The 20,286-nt window shown below is 46.6% G+C and overlaps 1 protein-coding gene across 1 annotated transcript in view; it reads left to right on the plus strand.

Moving 5' to 3' along the window:
- The window catches only part of LOC104294714 (protein SCO1 homolog, mitochondrial), a 14,567-nt gene extending 6,946 nt beyond the window's left edge, over positions 1-7,621 (plus strand). Inside the window, 4 exon segments of the mRNA XM_009894358.1 lie at positions 1,337-1,534; positions 2,468-2,560; positions 2,673-2,788; positions 7,256-7,621. Coding sequence (XP_009892660.1) covers positions 1,337-1,534; positions 2,468-2,560; positions 2,673-2,788; positions 7,256-7,384 — 536 coding nt within the window. The 3' untranslated portion in view covers positions 7,385-7,621.
- The last annotated feature ends 12,665 nt before the right edge of the window (positions 7,622-20,286 follow it).

Below are 20,286 nucleotides of genomic sequence, written 5' to 3' on the forward strand. Positions count from 1 at the left end.
TTTTGTTCTGTTTAATTTTTTTTTTTTTTTTTTTTTTTTTTTTTTTTTTTTTTTTTTTTTTTTTATTCAGGCGATGCGCTTTTCGCCCTCGGCTGTGTTTTACCCGCTTCGGCACCCCGCTGAATCCAGCCGCGCTTCGCGCAGTTGCCGCTTCACCTCACTGCGCGGGCATAAGCGCCACAGAAAACTTTCAAAAATCCAAAAGCGCCTTCGAGGTTAAGCGTTTTGCAATCATGTTTGAGAACGCTTTCGTCTGCGGGAGTCGTTGGCGTTGGGTTGTGCGCGCCGCTGCCAGTCGGTGCAGTGCAGAGGCTTTGTGGGGTTTTCTCTGCAGGTTCCTTCTCCTGCAGTAACTGCTTACTGGTTTCATTTTCATGTTTTTAAAGCTGAAAACCAGGGATATTATAGTTTTTAGGATATATCAGTTTGCAAAGGATGCTGATCTTTTTCTGTTTCACAGCAAGCCAGGTACCTGTCTTTAATCTCTTTATTTTTTTCCCCCCATAGAATGGTTTAGGTTGGAAAGGACGTTAAAGGCCATCCAGTCCCCCCGCCCTGGGCAGGGACACCTCCCCCCAACCCAGGTTGCTCCAAGCCTCGTCCAACCTGGCCTTGACCACCTCCAGGGATGGGGCAGCCACAGCTTCTCGGGGCAACCTGCGCCAGTGCCTCACCACCCTCAGAGTGGAAAATTTCTTCCTAATATCTCATCTAAATCTCCCCTCTTCCAGTTTGAAGCCATTCCCTTGTCCTATTACTACATGCCCTTGTAAAAAGTCCTTCTCCAGCTTTTTTGTAGGCCCCCTTCAGACACTGGAAGGCTGCTCTAAGGTTTCCCCGGCGCCTCTTCTCCAGGCTGAACAACCCTAACTCTCTTAGCCTGTCCTCACAGCAGAGGTGCTCCAGCCCTCTGATCACTTTTGTGGCCTCCTTTGGACCTGCTGCAACAGGTTCATGTGCCCTTCTTATTCTGGGGACCCCAGAGCTGGATGCAGTACTCCAGGTGGGGTCTCACTGGAGTGGAGCAGAGGGGCAGAATCACCTCACTCCACCCTTTTTTTTTTTTTTTTTTTTTTTTTTCCTCCTAAAAATACAGTCAGATGACAATGAATAAGATTATTATGTTTTGAAGGAGTTTAGTGATGTATTTGACTTTGCCCAAAACGGAATGCTTTTTTGGAAGTCTTGCCCACATTGGGCTTCTGCATGAGGGGTGTTGGTAGATCTTGATGTCTGAAGGCCCTGGTCTGTTACTCTGCGATGGCTTCTGAGGCTCACCTGGGAGGCAGCGTGGATCGTGGCATGGATGTGTTTCATCCCCTCTTGTTTTTTGTAGAGCTGGAGAAGGAACGAAACCGAGGCATTGGGAAACCACTGCTAGGAGGGCCCTTCTCACTCGTCAACCATGAGGGACAGCCCAAGACCAACAAGGACTACATTGGCCAGTGGGTGCTGATCTACTTTGGCTTCACACACTGCCCTGACATCTGTCCTGATGAACTGGAGAAAATGATTGAAGTGGTAGACGAAATTGGTATGGGAATTAAGTTGGTGTAGTCGTTGTTTTTATGGGAGGCCTAGGTTTACTGGGGTAAAACACTGAAAATCATAATAAGTGATGATCTTTAAAAAAAAAAAAAAATGCTGTTGACTACTATTCAGTAGTTGACTAACTAAGTGATTGCTAAGTGATACACACATCAATCTGACTATCACTAGGTTCTGATATTTAGAGCATGACAGCACTGATTTTTCCGCAACAGGGAACTTCTTAGTTATAAAATGTGACGGTGACACGTTACAGGGAACAGTGCCATTGCATTGTATTTTTGCCAAGAAGTGGTTGTGGGGTGTATTAGGGATTTTTTCCCCTCTATTTTATTCTTTCTGAGAACAAATCTCTGTGAGAGTCTCTTCTGAGAGTGACTGTGCTGTGGAATGGAGGCTGGGGGAAGGATGTGTGAGAGAGGTGGGTTTCTCAGCCTGCAGGCCCTGCAGAGTTACGGACTGGGGCTAATAGTAACTGAGCAGGGAGGAGCTACAGTGAAAATCATCTAGCGAAGACTGTGTCTGGAACATGAGGGAAAGAACCTGAATTGTGTCTTTACCTATCTTTCTGCTCTAGCATCACAGGCGTGCTTTCGTTGTATTGACCAGTGTGCTTTGGTACGCGTGTCATGCCCTGGCATTTTCTGCATCGGAGCCAATTTGTCACCTCTCCTAGGCAGGGCACGGTCTCTAGCTGAGAGGCTGGAAGTGTAGCTGCACGCAGCAGAAGCACAGAGTGTTTGATTTTGTGGCATTTGCTTCACTCACAAATTACATAAATTAAGCTTCACAAATGGCTTTTTTTGTCACTTCGGATGGGCTGGGATTGATGTTACGTTAGCTTGGCTGTGAGCTTGTTTGAAAGGAGGTGAGAAATGACTTGTTTTTCTAAGAAAAATAATAATTGTTAATGTCACAGATCAAATTCCATCTTTGCCTAATCTGACCCCGCTTTTCATCACCATTGATCCTGAGAGGGACAACAAAGAAGCCATTGCCAGATATGTTAAAGGTATTACATTTTCTTCCTCAATGTCTTACAGCATGTAATACGGAGCACTGAAAAGGAGGCTCTTGATGGGATTCTTTTCACTAAAATGTCTAAATGTCGTCTTCCTATCTAGAATTTTCTCCGAAGCTGATTGGATTGACTGGTACCAAGGCACAGATTGACCAAGTGGCCAAAGCTTACCGTGTGTATTACAGCGAAGGTCCCAAAGATGAAGACAGTGATTACATAGTAAGTAAATGTAGGGCCTTTGCCTAATGAAAGGCTTTGGGTAAGAGCAGAATATAGATTTTTAAAATCAGAAGGCAGCTGTTTCAATCTGTGCTGAAGTCCTACATGGCAGAGCCTTGTTGCACCTATGCCTTAAGCTATATTTTAGATGTCTTACTCAGACTCAAGGTGCCCTCCTGGAAGCTCAGAACCTCACTGAAACACATTCTAAAAATGTACAGTCCCAGGCCTGCATACAGAATAGCATATGAGCTAGCAAACCTGGCAGGAATTTGAACTTTCTTCTGTTGTGTAATATTTTTGTCTGTTTTCCTGTGTGCTCCAAAATGAAAATGCAACTGGGAAATTAAGGCAATAGGAAGAGGGAGAAATGAGGGGTGAAAGTGAGCAACAACTTGTTCCCTGCCAAATTGCCACCAAGGAGCAGAGTTTTCCTGGCAAGAGTCTTGGATGATGCAAAGTCTGTGTGCAGATACTGCAGGGATCTTCCTCCCTTGTCAAATGACCTGGAAGAGAGAGCACATTAATGCTAAATTAAGTGGGAATAAAATAGGTAGAGTGATAGTGTGAAGGGGGAAACTGAGGTTTAAATGAAGCTAAACTGGGTAGTCAAAATCTTCCTCTCTGGAAGTGAGTAGAACTGGCTATAGGGCTCAGAGCTGCTGCCAAGGCCTTCCTCACTTGCCCCACCCTGAGCAGACTGGAAAAGTAAAGTACGTACGAGTAAGGATACACATTATGTGATCTTTATTTTTTTGTTGTTGTTGTTACAAGAACTAACGGCATCAGAGAAAACTGAAAACAGGTTCCAAAAGAAAGGTGAAGGTTCTTGTTGAAATGGGCATGAGAGAAGTGGAATCCCTCACTACAGATGAAAGGGGTAGAAGTTTATGTGAGTCCATGGGGAGAATTGTTGTTAGTCTTTGGGATAAAGAATCTGCTGATGACTATGAAATACACAGAAATCTTGCCTAGCTCAGGAAGCCTGTGAGCTAAAAATGTTTGGAAACTGGGAGGTAATAGAGGAAGAGAGTATATTTTTGGTGCTGGTTTTATAACCATCTTTAAAGCAACTATTATTGGCCACTATTATCAGAGGGCTGGAGCACCTCTCCTATGAGGACAGGCTGAGAGAGTTGGGGTTGTTCAGCGTGGAGAAAAGAAGGCTTCAGGGAGATGTTATGTGGCCTTCCAGTCCCTAAAGGGGCTACAGGAGATCTGGGGAGGGACTTTTTACGAGGTCATGGAGTGACAGGATGAGTGGTGATGGCTTCAAACTGGAAGAGGGGAGATTTAGATCAGATATTAGGACAAAATGTTTCACTCTGAGGGCAGTGAGCCCCTGGCTCACGTTGCCCAGAGAAGCTGTGGCTGCCCCATCCTTGGAGGTGTTCAAGGCCAGGTTGGACGGAGCTTGGAGTAAGCTGGGCTGGTGGGAGGTGTCCTTGCCCGTGGCAGAGGGGTTGGAACTGGATGATCTTCAAGGTCCTTTCCAATCAAAACCATTCTATGATTCTAATTGAGGTAGGATGCTGATGCAGATTAGTTTTGGTCTAATCCAGTATTGTCTATTCTTAATCTGTTTTTTAAAACTACCTCACTGTAGCAAATAACTTATCCACATAGACAAAAAGATTGGTGGAACAAAAAAGTGGTGCATAGAAAGAAACAGCAAGAGCAGCACATCATCTCAGTAGAGAGAAGAGAGAGTCATAGTGGTGGTGTGCACTGCTCTACATTACTAAAAGGGGCGTGAAGTGGGAGATCAAGAACTTGTTTTCGCATAAAGTGGCAACTCAAGAGCTACAGACCTCTGTGTCTAAGATACTATATTTGAACGGAGGAGAGAAGCTTGCCAAGAAATTCAACACCAATTTAAATCAATCTAGCATCAATCTAAAATCAACCTAAAGATACTGCTCAAAATCAGATTTGTAAAAGGGGGATGGTGGAAATGCAGGAATAGGTTACAGGAACAAGCTTGGCAAAGGATGCCTGCTCAGGAGAGGGAAGAAGTCTGTAGAATCTGACACTAAATGAGTGAACCGAAGTTTAGGAGAGATGATGGAAGGGTGCCAGAAAAGCTGAAGGAGTGCTGCTCCTTGTGAAGTAAACCACACCTGGATTCTGGCATGGCCTTGAAGGGAAAGTACAGGGCTTCAGCCAGGGAAAATAGCTCTGTAGATGACAGCAGTTTCAAGGGAGTCTGGAGGGTGAAATCGAACTGGAGAATGTGACTAGAGGTGTAATGAAGTAGGAGAAGGGATTCAGGATCCAGTGAGAATACAGCTGGTCTGTGCTAGGGTGGTGAGGAAGAAAGGCCAGTTCATTGGGAGCAGGAGAGCAGCCTGAGAGCCCCAGATGTGGTGCCAAAGGAGGAAGAGTATACCTGCATGTCTTCAGGATTTGTCATAGGCTCAGGGTTTTGAGAGGCAGTGAGCTCTGTGTTCAGGGCAGATAAGCCAGAGGACACAGGTCTCTGTAGCAGCAGCAGACCGGGAGGGAGAGCTTGAGGCTGGTTTCGTGCCTACCTGAGACTTACCCAGGTAATTACTACTCTATCATTTCTTCCAGTGATGTTTGGTTGGTTGGTTTTTTTTTTTTTTTTTTCCCCCTCATTTTGTCTTGCATGGACCTGTTGTGCCAGTTGGTGATTAAGGCTGATGTTTGTGCAGGGGCGGGTTCTGTTTCCTCTGCCGGCTGCTGGGAGGTGGGGAAGAGGAAGAGGTGCGCTACAGCCAATTAACCTTTGCTGCTTGTTTTGACTTGAAAAGAGCCTTGAGATGAGCATTTAGAAATTATCATTTCTAAACCTCTGTTTGAAGTTTCCAAGTATTGAATATTCCTAGTTCCTATTTAATAATCTCAATTTTATAATTCTCAATACCAGAACATCCAATTTCTTGTTTTATTCTGTGGTTTAGAAGATTGCATTGAAACTTGAATGATCATCTTATGTACATACAGTGGGAACAGTGCAGGCTCCAGGCAGAGCTTGAAAAACAGTGGTGTTTTTCACACAAACTGCACTCCATCCTGACTGTGTTTAACCTTCCATAGGCCGGGGAGTTGAGATGCTCTGAGCAGGGTACCTGATTTTTATTTTTTTCCAGTTGAAGGATCTAAATTGTGATTCAGATTCCGTAAAAAAAATTGTCTTCTAGAACTTGATTTTGTGATCTTATCTTGAACACTTGAAACTGGTTAAAATATTTTGAATTAAACATTTGTAAATAAAATTTTGAGAAACAATCTTTCAGTGGCAGAAATCCCATTACGTTTTATGCATCCTTTTAGCTTGTGGTACTGGAAATGTTTATGTGATTTCTTAATTTCAAATGCAGTTGTATTTTTGCTGTGTAAGTACATTTCAGTTGTTTTTCTCCAGTGGCAGTGAGATGTAGTTGTCACTTGAGCATTCGCAGATTTATGGCCTCCATTTTCAGTATTTTGTGTCTTTGCTCATAAAGATGTTGTCACAGTTAGATGTGGATAGTACTTGCAGTGGCATTTTAAATAAATTAAGTGGAGCTCATTTTTATATAAATCAAATTGGAATACCTTGAAGGTTCAAGTAATTGTTACTTTGAACATTTTTTTAACGTTATTTCAATTTGGACAGTAGAGGGAGCCCCCTCCCAGCACATGCATTTCCCTCTGTGCTAGGTCTTCTATCTGCAGCTCTTGTATCCCAGTGATGCTCTTGGTCACATTGTTTGCACTGACAGTGAACTTGGTTTACTGAAATACCTCTGTTTATATTGGATTTACATCATGTTGGCAGCAGGAGATCGAATATCTTGGTAGGGGTCATGGAGCATCACGAGAAGTAGAGGGAACTGGGAAAAGCGAGCAGGAAAGACCATTAGCCTGTTGGTTTGCCCCACCCTTGTCTGTGCTGCAGGAAGGGTGCCAGCTTAGGCATACGTTCTAAGTATGCAACTAGTTTTCTCTATTTATTTTCTTGGGTAAAACAAGAAGAGGTTTCCAAGGTGATGCTGAGGTTTTCCTTATCTTGCTTTAGCTTCTTGGTGAGAAGTCTTGTCAGGCAACTGAACCAAAGACAGAATGGGATGCTGTAGCTGCTGACTTTGAGAGATGCGCAGGATGTTCTGGTATTTAAAGGGTGACTACAAGGAAGATGGGGACTCCCTTTTTACAAGGAGTCATGGGGAAAGACAAGGGGTAATGGGTACAAGTTACTCCTGGGGAGATTCTGATCGGACACAAGAGGAAAATTTTTCCCAATGAGAACAATTAGCCATTGGAATAATCTCCTCAGGGAAGTGGTGGATTCATTAACACTGGACTTTTTAAAGATTCAGCTGGGCAGGGTGTTGGGCCATGTTGTCAAGACCGTGCTTTTGCCAAGAAAGGCTGGAACAGATGATCCTTGAGGTCCCTTCCAACCTGGTATCCTATGATTCTATGATCTTTTTTACCAAGCCACGATATACTCTCTTGCAGGTGGATCACACAATAATAATGTATCTCCTCGGACCAGATGGTGACTTTGTGGACTATTATGGCCAGAATAAGAGGAGCACTGAGATTTCTGCTTCTATCGCTGCTCACATGAGAAAATACAGATCCTAATACACACGGTCTTCAAAGATGGATGTGATCATCACACCTGTAGGTTTGGCTATAATTGGGCTCTGGAGTTAAAGCAGAAGCATACAAGTGTAATATCCTGTCACCACACAACTCCTTTCCAAATAAGAAAGGTGACCGTAATTCTGCAAAATACCATTATCAAAAATCTATGTAGAGCCTTCCCTGTGGATATTATTTGCAGCAAGATGTAGGCTACAGAATGAAATTTGGGACTTCTCTGAAACATTGGTGGGAGCAAAAAGTGGAAAACACTTTTCATTTTGGAAGAACGTGTGTGTCACTGGTAAAATTAATTGGTATCTCTTGGCAAGACATCAGGGAAGGATGGTTACATCAGGATGATTACTTGATGAAAAGCCATGTGGGCCATGGCATTCTTGGAGGACCCTTGCCCTCTTTTTTTCTGCACTGTTTTGCCTTCTGGGAGAGGCAGTTACGATATTACGAGCAGGAGAGCCTTAAGAGTACTCCTTTATCCAGGTTAACAAGGTGAAGAGCACTGAAAGCATCTGCAGCTTCCACACATGGGACCAGCCATGTAGTGTGCCTGATCTCTTCTTCATTTGAATGCAGAAATGAAATGTTTTTTCTTGGTGATTTTTCCAGGTGAATGCTGTTAACTTATAAGGAAATGAGTAACAGGCTGCAAATAAATTTTTCTTCTGGTCTAAATGATTTTGTGCATAGTTGGCCTGATTGTGCTATGCTGAACAGTGAAGTGGGGAGGATGAAGGGGGTCTGTGTCTACGCATAGGGCTGTCAGTCAGATAAATTTTATGTGGTGCTGCATTTGAAAATAAAAATTGCTTGGTATAAGCAATATATTTTTTTTCCTCATAGTTAGGTTTCACTAGAATATCATTGCCACTTTGTATACTGGTCAAGCTTCATATTCTTGCTCTGTTTGATCTCTTTTTAGAAAGTAGTGTTTCTCTATAAGAGTGCAGACCACAAGCTGAATGTGCTTTTTTGAGGTAGGTGAACCCCAGAGAACTGCCTACAGGAAGCAAAACAGAAGAGTTCTTGGTGCAAGTCTCAGAGCATTTCAAACGGAACACAAATGTTTCTACTGGTAGCACTGGCATTCTTCTGAGTGCGGGGGTGGGAAGAGAACGTTCCTGTCTGAGAGAAGGTGCAATGTCTATGGTAAACTTCCATCTTTCCAAAATCCTAAAAACCAGTAAACTTAATCTGTTCTAGAGCAGTTATAAAACATGATAAAGTAGTGTAGGTCCACATCAGCTGCCCTATACTATGGTGACCTCCTGAGGGTATCGGGAAGGTTACTCTGATGGACTATGTCTAAGACTGCACTCTTCTGATAAAGCTCTGTCAAGGCAGGAAGATTCCTGAAGTTCCAAGGTGCGGGTTTTGTTTTTTGTTTGTTTTTTTTTTTTCCCCCCTCTGAAATACTAGATAGTTTAAAGAAGGTTTGTGTTTTTTTTTTTTCCTGTTTTAAAGGATCAGCAAAAATTTTTCTGTGTCAGTTTACAGTGGGAGTTTTAAAAAGTGTCTCAGTAGAATGAAACTCAACAGCTCAAAAGAAAGTTAGGTTTTTTGCCTCCTTGTGCTGACTTGATTGCAGCAGGCAGCAAGAGTGGTTACCAAATGAAATGTCACACTTTAAGTCTTCTATCAATTAGAGGCTGTGTCAGATCCAAGGTGTTATCAATAATATTAGTGTCTGTGGTAAGTGGCACCCTGGCAATGGTGTTTTTATTTTCATGGAGTGGTTGCAAGTGTCAGCATTGTTTCTAAAGAGCCTTTCCTCTCCTTTTATTTTCCCTGCAATCCTGAGATAATTTATTTTCAAAACTTTCCTTACAGAGCTGACTTTTGGCACCTACTATCTCTGCATTTCTTTGTCTGGGTGGCTGTGCACCAGTTCATTTTGAAACAACAGGCCATGGCTTGACCTGCTGGTGATAGTCCTGTGGGAAGCTGTCCTGGAGACCTTTGGAGCCCCCTTCTGACCAGCACTTCTGTGTTTCATAGAAACTTGTCTTGTGGGGACTGTACTCACTCTGTGCTCTGAGCCTCCCTGCTCCAGATGAGTGTGTGTCTGTTTCCCTTTTTCATCGTGACCTTTACCAGGGAAAATCACCTTCTTTTTGAGCTTCTCATGCTGTTGTTTTGAGGATGACTTGTGCAATACAGTGCATTAGGATATAGAAGGTGGTAAATTATATTTATGTGCTCTTGTGATAAAAGCAATATTGAAATATCGCCTCCTCATGGGTGTCAGTGGCCCAACACTCTGGCCATTCAGTAGGGTCAATCTGTAGTGGACAAGCCGTGTACATTAACTGGTAACGAACAGAAACCAGCAGCAACTACTGCTGGCAGAGACAGTGCAGGCCTGTGCACCTTTTTTTTAATTCCCTCTTATATACTGTAAGTCTCCAAGTTCTTATTTACCTTACTTGCATTGGAGAAATACTATTTTCCTTTTTGAACAAGTCAGAAATAATCTGAGTATTTTCGTTGGGGGTGGGAGAGGAATTTTCCTGCCTGTCTTGCTGCTTCTTCTGTATTAAAGAGTCCATTCCCATTCAAGTGTTTCTTGAAAATACTGATGTAGAAGACCTGGTGGGAATGTGACTAAGAAATGGAGCGGCTGATCTGTGAGGGTATTTTGTTTGCGTCTTTAAAGTCTTTTTGTGCTTATTTTATACCCAAGCTCTTAGAATACCATGTGGAGAAAAGATGAATTTTAATACTGTAATTTGAATCTTTAGGGACTGAAAAGATTCATAATACATGTTTTTCAGCCATATCTGTCTTCAAAAAGGAATGGGAAAGAGACAATATTTCAAAGCTAAAAGTGCAGCAGGTTGATAGTGGGGCTAAAGGCAAGAGAGGCTGTGTTTATTTAAAATCAATTTTACTTAACTGACCACTGAGTAGAGGAGCGGTTCGAATTTGATGTATGTGGTAGCCACTGCCAGGAACGGGCCTTGGCCTGGGCACCCAGCTCTTCTGGCAGTGGGGGATCTCTGCCAGCAGCAGTCACTGAAATCCAGGATTGTGTATTGTGCCATGTGGGGTTTCTCCTTGCTGTGCCGGTGTGCAGCCTCCTGGGACTGAGACCTCCCTTTGTGTTTAATGTCTCCTGTTCCCCCGCCGTTTTTCACAGGTGGAAGCATGTGTGAAGAGCATGGCAGTGTCCTTGAGTCTTCCTCTAAATCACTGTGCTGGCGGTGTTTTGCATACAATGGAGGCATAGAGGGGGCACGTGCGTGCTCTGCAGCAGGAGGTGGGCTTAAGGGAGTGGGTTTAACTGATGGAAGGGAAAAGCTGTGAAAAATGTTGTGAGAGGGGCTAGGCAGGTGGGTTCTTGGCGCAGTGATCTTCAGTAGGTTCTAGTCACTCGTTATTGGCAGCAGGAAAGAAATAGTGGAAAAATTGACTCCTGTTCATGAAGAGTTGCTGGATAATGGTAGATTGCCATTAAACACCCACTGCTTACCTTTTATTTGTGCAACAAAAACTGGCTCTGTAATCAAGTCATTCATACCACAAGATGCTCCTTTTTTCCATCGTGTGACACCACGTTACATCTCATGAATTTTTGGATATGTTGGGTACATTGTTTCTGGACAAAACTAGTTTTCACAGTAACACCTTCAGGTCTGTATTTCTTTATTTGACCACTCCGGAGTTGTTTATGGCTGTGGAGTCTCCAGGGCCAAGTCTCTGCCCCAACTGTTATCATCCTGTGGCTGTACTTCTCTACACCGCATCCTTTGTACTTTTCAAGGTCTCTGCTATCATATCAGACTTGTATTTCTTAATATTGTATCAGTACATTAGTGGCAGATACCTTATTCTACACAGAGTACAACCTGCATAAAATTAGGGTGGTACGAAGCAGTGATAAGTAAGAAGAAAACAAATCGCCCAGAACCACCTGTTCAGAAGAAAAAAATTGGTATTACAGCTAAGCCAAGTTAAAACAAAGTAGAAGTCGGTAGAAATTTGGACAAGGCAAGCCTGCAGAACCTCTGTCCTGAGGCTTTGCAAGCTAGGTACAAAGCCTATGGGCTGCAGGGTGTCAAGGAACGCTCTATATGCATTTATTTTCCTAAAGCTAATTGTAGCTGACGCCCACTATGGAGATGAATGTAAGATTTTTGTCTTCTCCCAGATGTTTTGGCATAAGTGTCATGTCCTTTAACTTGGTTTTGTATGCCCTGAAAGGCAGAGCCAGCTGACATGGGAAGCTTGTGGCAGACTGGGGGCCTGTGGGAAGGGCACAGAAAGATTTAGGATGGAGGGACTGGACCACGGGTCATATCATAGCAGTGGGAGCGGCTGATGTCCTGCTTCTACCCTGCCCATCTTTTTTCCATCAGCCTTTACCAGGAAGAAAACTTTCTTTGGAAGTGAGTGGGGTTTTTTTTTGTTTGTTTTTGTTTTTTTTTTTAAGTAAAAATCTGTTGTTTAAGCAACCATTAGGCTTTCACTGCCCTGCCTAGGTGACAGCAGGGAACACAGCTCTGTTCCTTGCATGTTTAGGAGGACTGAATGCTCACCAGGAGGGGGCAGAGCTATTCAAGGGGTGGATATGTAGTGGGGGAAAAGGGATATGCTTGGGGGGGCTTGGAGACCCTCTGTCAGTGGATGTCCAGTATTTCTTGATTATTAGAAATAGAGAAAACTCCCCCTGTACTCACTGTACCCAAATGCCCTGTCGTCTGGCGTGCAGTGCCTGGCCCACAAAAAGGGAGCTCAGGTCTGGCAGGGGAAAGTTTGCAACAACACTCCCTGCTTGTGGCTGTGCTGGGCGCTGGAGCAGGGATGAGGGCTGCCTGGGTCCCTACATGGGTCTCCCCGATGGAAACAGTACCAGACTACACGTTTCACTTGGGAACCAAATTTGTTGGATTCTGGTTCTATGAAGGTGAACCTCCATCACCTTGGGCAAATGGAGACACACAGGTACCCCATGGACAGCAGAGTACAAGCCTGGCAGAGTACAGTCTGTGGAGCATTGCTGTGTGAGCCCACACCACACCCAGCCTCTTTGTCCCGTAAAATACTGGTGGAAAATAGCATCTTCCTAGAGTGGCTGGTGTATATAATACCGACTGCAGCGCTGATGCCGTCCCAGGCTGGGGACTTGTGACAAGATGTCTGAGGAATGAGGGGTGGCTCCATTTGTCTACCCAAGGAAGGCAACGCATTCCTTATATGCTGCACACAGAGCCCATGGAGGACCTGAACTGAATGATACTTAAGCTACATGAGTGAAGCTGGCCGTTTCAGGAATGTTCTTGACACCAACACAGAGGCAGGGAGTGAAGAGGTACAGAGACCATGGCTTGAAATGTCTGCAAAGCCCAATGTTGCATTTGTAGTCCAGATCATGGAATAACTTGGATGGCAAGGAACTTCAGGGGGTCTGTAGTCCAACCTCCTGCTCAAAGCAGGGGCAGCTATGGGGTCAGACCAGGTTACTCAAGGTTTTAAACAGGTAGGGCTTGAAAACCTGCAAAGATGGAGGCTGCACAACCTCTCCAGATGGGTAAAAAAAAATGTTTCCCACTAGAGCAAATCTTTTCCCTTATATCCAGTCTGAACTTTAAACCACCATTTTAACTTGCGTTCTTTCACTGTGCCCCAGGGTGAAGAGCCTGAATCCGTCTTGTTAATAACCTTCTCATAGGTATTGGAAGGCTGCTCTTGGGTCCTCCTGAAGCTGCCTTCTTCCTAGGCTGAACAAGCCCTGTTTCTTCACCCTCTCCTTGTGTTGTCTGTGATGGCTGGCTCCAGGCCTCTGACCATCTTGATGACATCTTGACCATTCTTCTCCCCAAGCCCCCCCCCGGCCAGTTGGGTCCCAGCATGTTATTTTGCAAGGATGTTCTCCTTACTGGGTGCAGGACTTTGCATTAGTCTTTGTTGAACTTCCTAAGGTTCTGGTCAGCCCATCCCTCCAGCCTGTCTGTGTCCCTCAGGATGGCATCTCTGACCTAGAGGGTATCAGTTGCCCCCCCCTCCACTATGTTACCATCGGCACTTTATCAGCAGGTGCATTGTTGCCTCTGCCAGGTCATTGACAAAGGTGTTAAACAGGAAAACTCCCAGGACTGACCCATGCGTGTGACTCGTTACAACTGTCCTCTGAGTTATTGCCCAGCCAGGTTCTTTACCCATCTAGTTGCCCACCCATCCAGACCATAAACTCCTAGCTTGGACACAAGAATATTGTGGCGGATAGTTTGGGGAGTGGAGGTTGGGCGGCATCCACTGCTCTCCTGGCATTCACAGACCTGGCTGTTTTATCATAAAAGGCAGTCAGAATGGTCAGATGTGATTTACCTCTCAGTAAATCCACACTGACTGTTCCCAGTCACCTTCTCATTTCCATGTCCAGAAATGCGCTCCAAACACATTTCTGTGTTTTTTTCCCTCTTAATTGATCTTTTTTTTTTTTTTTTCTGCACTAAAAAAAGGAACCTATTGGGAAAGCCAGGCCTTATCTTGGCTGGTGTCTCTTGAGAGGATGCGGGAGCCAGACTGGGCATCAGTCCACAGTCATCAGGGCAAAATCCAAATCAGGTTTTATTTTTCCACACTCTTGTCACATGTACTGCCAATATGAAAATACCCCGTATGCCTGCTGTCATAGCAAAACGGGCTCAGTCCAAATCCAGTTTTGATCTTAAGGAGAATCGACCTGGATCAAATGCCCTGTGATACGGGAATTTATCTGCTCCCCAGCTCTGAAACTGTGTGTGCTGCAGCTGATGAGCTCGCTTGTGCCCAGAGCAGGCGAGTGCCGCAGAGAAGACGTGGCTCCCTGGCCTGATGCAATTAGTGCCTGGTCCTCAGTGTTCATTTCCAAGCAGCTTGTCCTGACCAGGAGCTGGTGAGCAGCCCTGTTCTCCACTTGTATTGAGTTTGAGCTGTGCCCCAGCTCAGGGACAGGTGCTTTGGGAGCAGATCTCCTGCTTCAGCCTGTGCCTTGTGCTTGGGCGGCGAGGACTACCTGAGTCATAGGTGTTCACACAGCGCTTTGGCTACAGTCCCGTGGTGTATCTGAGTGATGGTAGTGTCTTTAATCACTTGTGACTCCCCAACCAGAGCAACCTGCTGTGCCCTGAAGGGACTGTCCAGGAAAATTCATAGAATGGTTTAGGTTGGAAGCAACCTTAAAGATCATCTCGTTCCACCCCCCTGCCATGGGCAGAGACACCTTCCACTAGACCAGGTTGCTCCAAGCCCCGTCCAACCTGGCCTTGAACACCTCCAGGGATGGGGCAGCCACAGCTTCTCTGGGAAACCTGGGCCAGTGCCTCACCACCCTCACAGGGAAGCATTTCTTCCTAATAGCTAATCTAAATCTCCTCTCTTCCAGTTTGAAGCCATCACCCCTTGTCCTATCACTACATGCCCTTGTAAAAAGTCCCTCTCCAGCCTTCTTGTAGGCCCCCTGGAAAGCTGCTACAAGCTCTCCCCAGCACCTTCTCTTCTCCAGGCTGAACAACACTAACTCAGCCTGTCCTCATAGGAGTGGTGCTCCAGCCCCATGATCATCTTTGTGGCCTCCTCTGGACCCACTGGCGGGTCCAGGACAGGTATATCCCATGGTGCTGCATTTACCTGCAGCCTCCAAACAAACACACCCACCCAGGACTGTTTAATCCTTGCTGCTTGTTAGCTATTAGCAGCCTGAGGAAGAAAACAAGTCTTCCTCACCTCTATCTCCTCAGGTCTGTCAAATTTACATGAAGGAGGGAAAATAGAAATTTCTGCTGCCTGGAAACAAGGTACAGTTTCCTGGTAGGCTCCAGGTCCACAGACATCAGTCATCTTCCTCAACCACTTATATTCAGCAGATGCTTCCTGATGGTGCCAGCTGTGCCCCTGTGCTTCCAGGGGTTGATGAGTCTATTGACGAGGAGCTTGTGGGGTGCTGCTGGCTTGCAGGCTGGGCAGTCACCAGGCATGCTCCGCTTAGCACAGTTTTGTACCAGCACCCTCTTTGAGACACAGACAACCTCAGGTGCACTCCCAAGCCACTCCAAAGCACGAACCAGCCAACATGACTCCAGGGCAAGCTGCAGTGACAGCGAGAGAGGGCATGGGAGAGGGCTGCAGAGCTCAGGACAGCTCTTCTGTGACTGTTGCGGTGGCTCCTTGGTTGGAAGCTGCCTCTGTGGTGGGTCCCCCTTCACGGGTGTTGGGGGTACAGGGAGGGAGCAGGGAGGTTGCTGCAGACACAACAGATTTAAGTACAGGCTAGAGCAGACTGTGCAGGGGGTACGAAAAAACGCTAATGTGAGGCCAAGGGATGGCAACAGTGGGGTGCATGGAAGACCGAGGTGTGCAATTGAGCTGATACCTGGCCGTGTGGCTGTCAGTCTGCTCACCTCTCCTCCGCTGGGGCTGCCTCATGCCCTGCATCCCTCCAGGCTCTTCCCAGCCCTGTTGCTTTTCCCTGTGCCCCTCCCCTGGGGGAAACAGTGCTGTGCTGCGCACACAGGGGTTCGGCTGATGGAGGCTCAGGCTCCTGAAACACTCAGGGTTCAGGCTCCTCCATGCTGATAGAAATGCCACAGCCAGCCCTGCTGGGCGGCATTTTGGTGGTGATAGACTGAACAGCACCGCAGAGCACTGCAAGTCATGGTACAATGAGGCTGTTGTCATGGCAGTCCTTCAGAAACTGCAGCTGGTGGCACTGAGCTTCAGTGGTGAAGATGCCTGGTGACTGAAGAAAGCTGGCTCCTGCAGCCACCCAGGACTGTTTAATCCTTGCTGCTTGTTAGCTATTAGCAGCCTGAGGAAGAAAACAAGTCTTCCTCACCTCTATCTCCTCAGCTCTGTCAAAGTTTGAGATACTGTAGATCTTTCTCCCTTTCTCCAGTAGCTTTGCAGATATCTACATTTCTGAGCCTTTTCTGACTTCATTGGACTTGTATGGTCTAAGCACTGACCCCATGTTACGAAGATGTGCTCCCATCAGCCCGTACCCAGGACTGTGGGATGAATGAGGGCTCTCAGGTGCTCTTTGGTTAAATACAGGAAGGAGCTGAAGGCTGAGCATTGAGTTGGGCTCTTCAAATCAGTATTTATCTTCAGTCAGGTAAAACAAGCGCTGCGCAGACTGCTGAGGAGTCAAACAGAGCTCTGAACAACCCACCGTGACGCACTGAGGTTGCCAGATGCACCCAAGGCTTTCCAGTCCCTGCTGCTGGTGTAGGGTGCTCACCTGGAAGACACAGGAGCTCCAGGTGTGTGGAGGGTGTACTTAGTGAAGCAGATATTCTGGGCTGCGCTATGGGGGAAACGGCCACAGTCCTTGCCATTAGGTGTGAACTGATAAGCAGGTCAGTTTTACTGGGGCACTCTTAGGTTTGTTGGCCTAAAAAAGAAAAGCAAAAAGCTATTTATTTCCCCCCTAGAAGAGAATTTTAAAATTTTGGTTTGGTTCAACCAGAAACTGACTTTTTTAAAGCAAGCTATGCTGCTCGTGGAGTACCTAGCTCCTGACTTCTAGCAGCTCTGCTTCTGTTGTACATGTTCCTGGGGGTATGAGGATCTGTGCTGGGGAGACCTGGGCAGGGAATGATTGCATCTGTCTCTGTGCGAGAGCCAGCTCATTCCATGTTTTAAGCTGTGTATTACTAGTTTAATGAAGCAGGTTCCTTCAGCATGCCAGGGAACTTACTCAGCTACAGCTTACAAAACCTCCTCATTCTCCCAAAGTTCTTTGTGCAAAAATAGATAAACACCAACCAGTAAATCCACCTTTAATTTGTGGGGGTATATTGAGCCATGAGTGCCCTTATCTGAATGAAGAGCAGTAATGAAAGGTCCCTGGCAAAACCGGGACTAGAGAGCCTTGCAAGGCAATGCAGCTTGCCGTGATTGCACCCTCATGACCTTCACCTCAGGACAGCTCTGTGTCTGCAAATAATGTTGGCAGCATGGAGCAACAGATATAATGGCAGCTGCTGTTCCTCAGGGCTCTTTGCAAGAATATGTGCACCTACATGTCTGCTCTAGGGCCTTTCTGCGGTGTGCTAGGAAGGTTTTGGGCGTAAAGGACAGTGTTTCACTGTCCTCTGCCCATGAGAAGCTGAAGCAGGGTAACATTGCCCTGGGACTCACCCTAAATCTCATCTTTTCCTGGGACATCATTTCATGCCTGCCCAAACATCAAGCAGCTGAGCTTGTGGCAGTCCTGGCTGTGGTGGGATGGTGTCACTCCTTCCTCACAAGGGGCAATCTTGGGCCCCGTTGTGAGGCAGCAGCCCACTTGTCCCAACCCCATGTGCAGTTTGGCCCATTGGCAGGAGCAATCTACTGGCACGGCCTCTGACTGCGTGGTGGTGGGGGCGAGGCAGGGTGGCCCTGGACACAAGTACCACTGAGTCCCGAGGAGCAAGGAGTCCAGAGCTCTGAGCTAAGAAAGGAGATCCAGGCACTCCACAAGTAAAACAAACAGGCTGCTTTTCCCTATCCAGCTCTTGTGAGGCCAAGAAATAAGGATCCTTTGCTTTTAAAAGAAAATACTGGGAATTAGTGTTGCCCAGTCTGTGTAACATGCTTGGCCTGCTTCTACTTCGATGTTTCTTCATCATGGTTAGGGTTACGTGGGAGCCCTCACATTGTAACTGTGGAGCTTGAGGTGTAATTTCTTGGCATTTGGCCCTCTCATTTTCCATATCTACTGGGGGCACATTGCATTAACCAGCACCCTGGGTAGGCACTGTTGTAGGTCCTCCAGCAAGCTGTGGTCCCTGCAGCCCTTTCTGGGTCTTTGCACCAGTTGCTGGGACAGACGCAGCAGATGCCCCACCACCAGCCATGACTCTTGGGTTCAGCCTCAGCCAGCTCATGAGCTTCTCGCCTGGCCAGGTCCTGCTGGCTGCAGGACAGAGAGACCTGGCATCGTTCCCTTGCCCACCCCCTGCATGGGGAGCTACCCCCCTGCACCCAAGCCTGGGTCCGTGAAATGAGGCACAGAGGCACTCATCGGCCTGGGAGGTGTCCCTGGAAAGATAGGGACAAACCCAGAGCATGGTGGAGACACCATGAAGTCTCTGGAGGAGGGCTGGGTGATTAGTGGGTGATTCGTTCCACTTGCTGGGTCCTGGGTGGGTGCTCTGGGTTGGGACCAAATCAGAGAGAAGGGCTTTGCAAGGAGATTGTTGTGGCACAGTCTGGTATTGGCTCTGACTTGATGGTCTTCATTTTGGTTCTGGGTCTCTTTTCCCCTGTTGAAAAGATCCTGGCCTGCTCTTGGCTGTGCATGTGCGTGGTGTGCCCACTGCAGCTCCCTGCGGTACACACGCTCCAAGCCTTGGTCACAGGGATCACAGATGTATTTTACTGAACTCTTCATGAAAACTTTCATGGTAGACTACTGGCAGGGAAAATGTCAGCCCAGTCCTTTTATATTCAAGAAAGGTGAAAGTAATGGAAGCCAGAAGCTGCTGAACATTAGGAGGAATGCAGCAATGAGCACCGTTCCTTGTGTCAGAGAACACTTAGCTGCAGCAATAGTTCAGCTTAGTTGCAATTTGGTGCACATATAACCTGTATACTTTACTCCTGTTGGTTTTAGTTCTTGTCACTTTTGAAATAGCAGCTGTAATGCAGAGCTGCAGTGCAGAAGAGGGTATGATATTAGCCTCTGGCTTTTTTACAGTGCTCATTTCTAGATAATTTATATTTCCCAGAAAAAAAAACAGCAGATATACTTATAAGCTCTTTAATTAGACTTTTGCCTTTGCTGGAGTAATCTCCAGTGCCCCAAAAGTCCAGATTGTTTTTAGAAAGGCCCAGTAGCCCCATCCCTGCTGGTGCTGCGTACGCTGCCTTGTTCATGTTGGGCTGTGCCTGCGCTGTTCCGGGTGCCCTGCAGCACCGAGGGGACAGTGCTGGCTTGAAGCTTGTCTGACAGCCGTCCCCGGGCTGCTGGGAGCACCCTCGCCTCCACGCCACACTACCTTGCAGCAGCAACGATGGCTCCAGAGAGTCCATGTGTTAGATACAGGCTCATGAGAAGGTAAGACATCCCTCCTCATCCACTGATCTCTCCCTTTGCACCACACCATTTCTTCATTTGGTTTGTATTTTTAGTGTATTTTGTTCACATTTGAAAGGATGCCTATTAAAGGGGGCCACTGCTCTGAACATGGGTGTACAGCTAAACCCATGCTCCTGGGCCACGGGCACCTGACTTGAGATGTGGTGGACCATGATGACCTGGGTTCATGGCAGCAAGCCCAAGGCCTGTGCTCATCTTGCTGCGACCACTCAGCCCCAGCACAGAGAGCTTTGGGTTTTTCTGAGGGCTAGCAGGATCCTTCACAAGTGCAGAGGTGGCATTTGTGGGTGGCGTGTCTTAGGTAATGGCTTTGTGGGTAGCACACTAATCCTGCACAGGTTTAGGCGAAATGGTTCAGATGTCCTCCAGCCCCGGGAGTGCGATAAGAAGTATCTCTCTATAGGAATAGGACCAAAACCCAGGCATTATACTGGGAACAAAGTGTCCACTGACCAAGCCCTGGAGCTGGAGGCACTTTTCCTCCTGCTGCCCCTGCTTCTGACACTGACTCTTAACATCTGTCTCCGTTTCTTCTGGGAAGGTGGGAGACATCAGCTGAAAATCCCTAGGTGAAGAAAAGGTTTGATTTCGGGTTTCTCTTTTCCTGGCTGCTGGTCCTGCTGGGAGTGACCAGAGCCAGCCTGGTCAGAGGGGCTGAGCTCCACTCCAGCCCTCCAAAGGCAGTGACAGGCTCTGGGACCGACGCTGAGGTGTTGGGAGCTCAGCATCATCACTCAGCTCAGGCTAAGCAGATCCCCTTTTTTTTAGCAGGGTTTGTGAGTTGTCCTTCTGAGGTGCTTAACGATCCTTTGCACAG

The sequence above is a fragment of the Charadrius vociferus genome, unplaced genomic scaffold (assembly GCF_000708025.1).
Source record: "Charadrius vociferus isolate BGI_N301 unplaced genomic scaffold, ASM70802v2 scaffold121, whole genome shotgun sequence".
Taxonomy (NCBI): Eukaryota; Metazoa; Chordata; class Aves; order Charadriiformes; family Charadriidae; genus Charadrius; species Charadrius vociferus.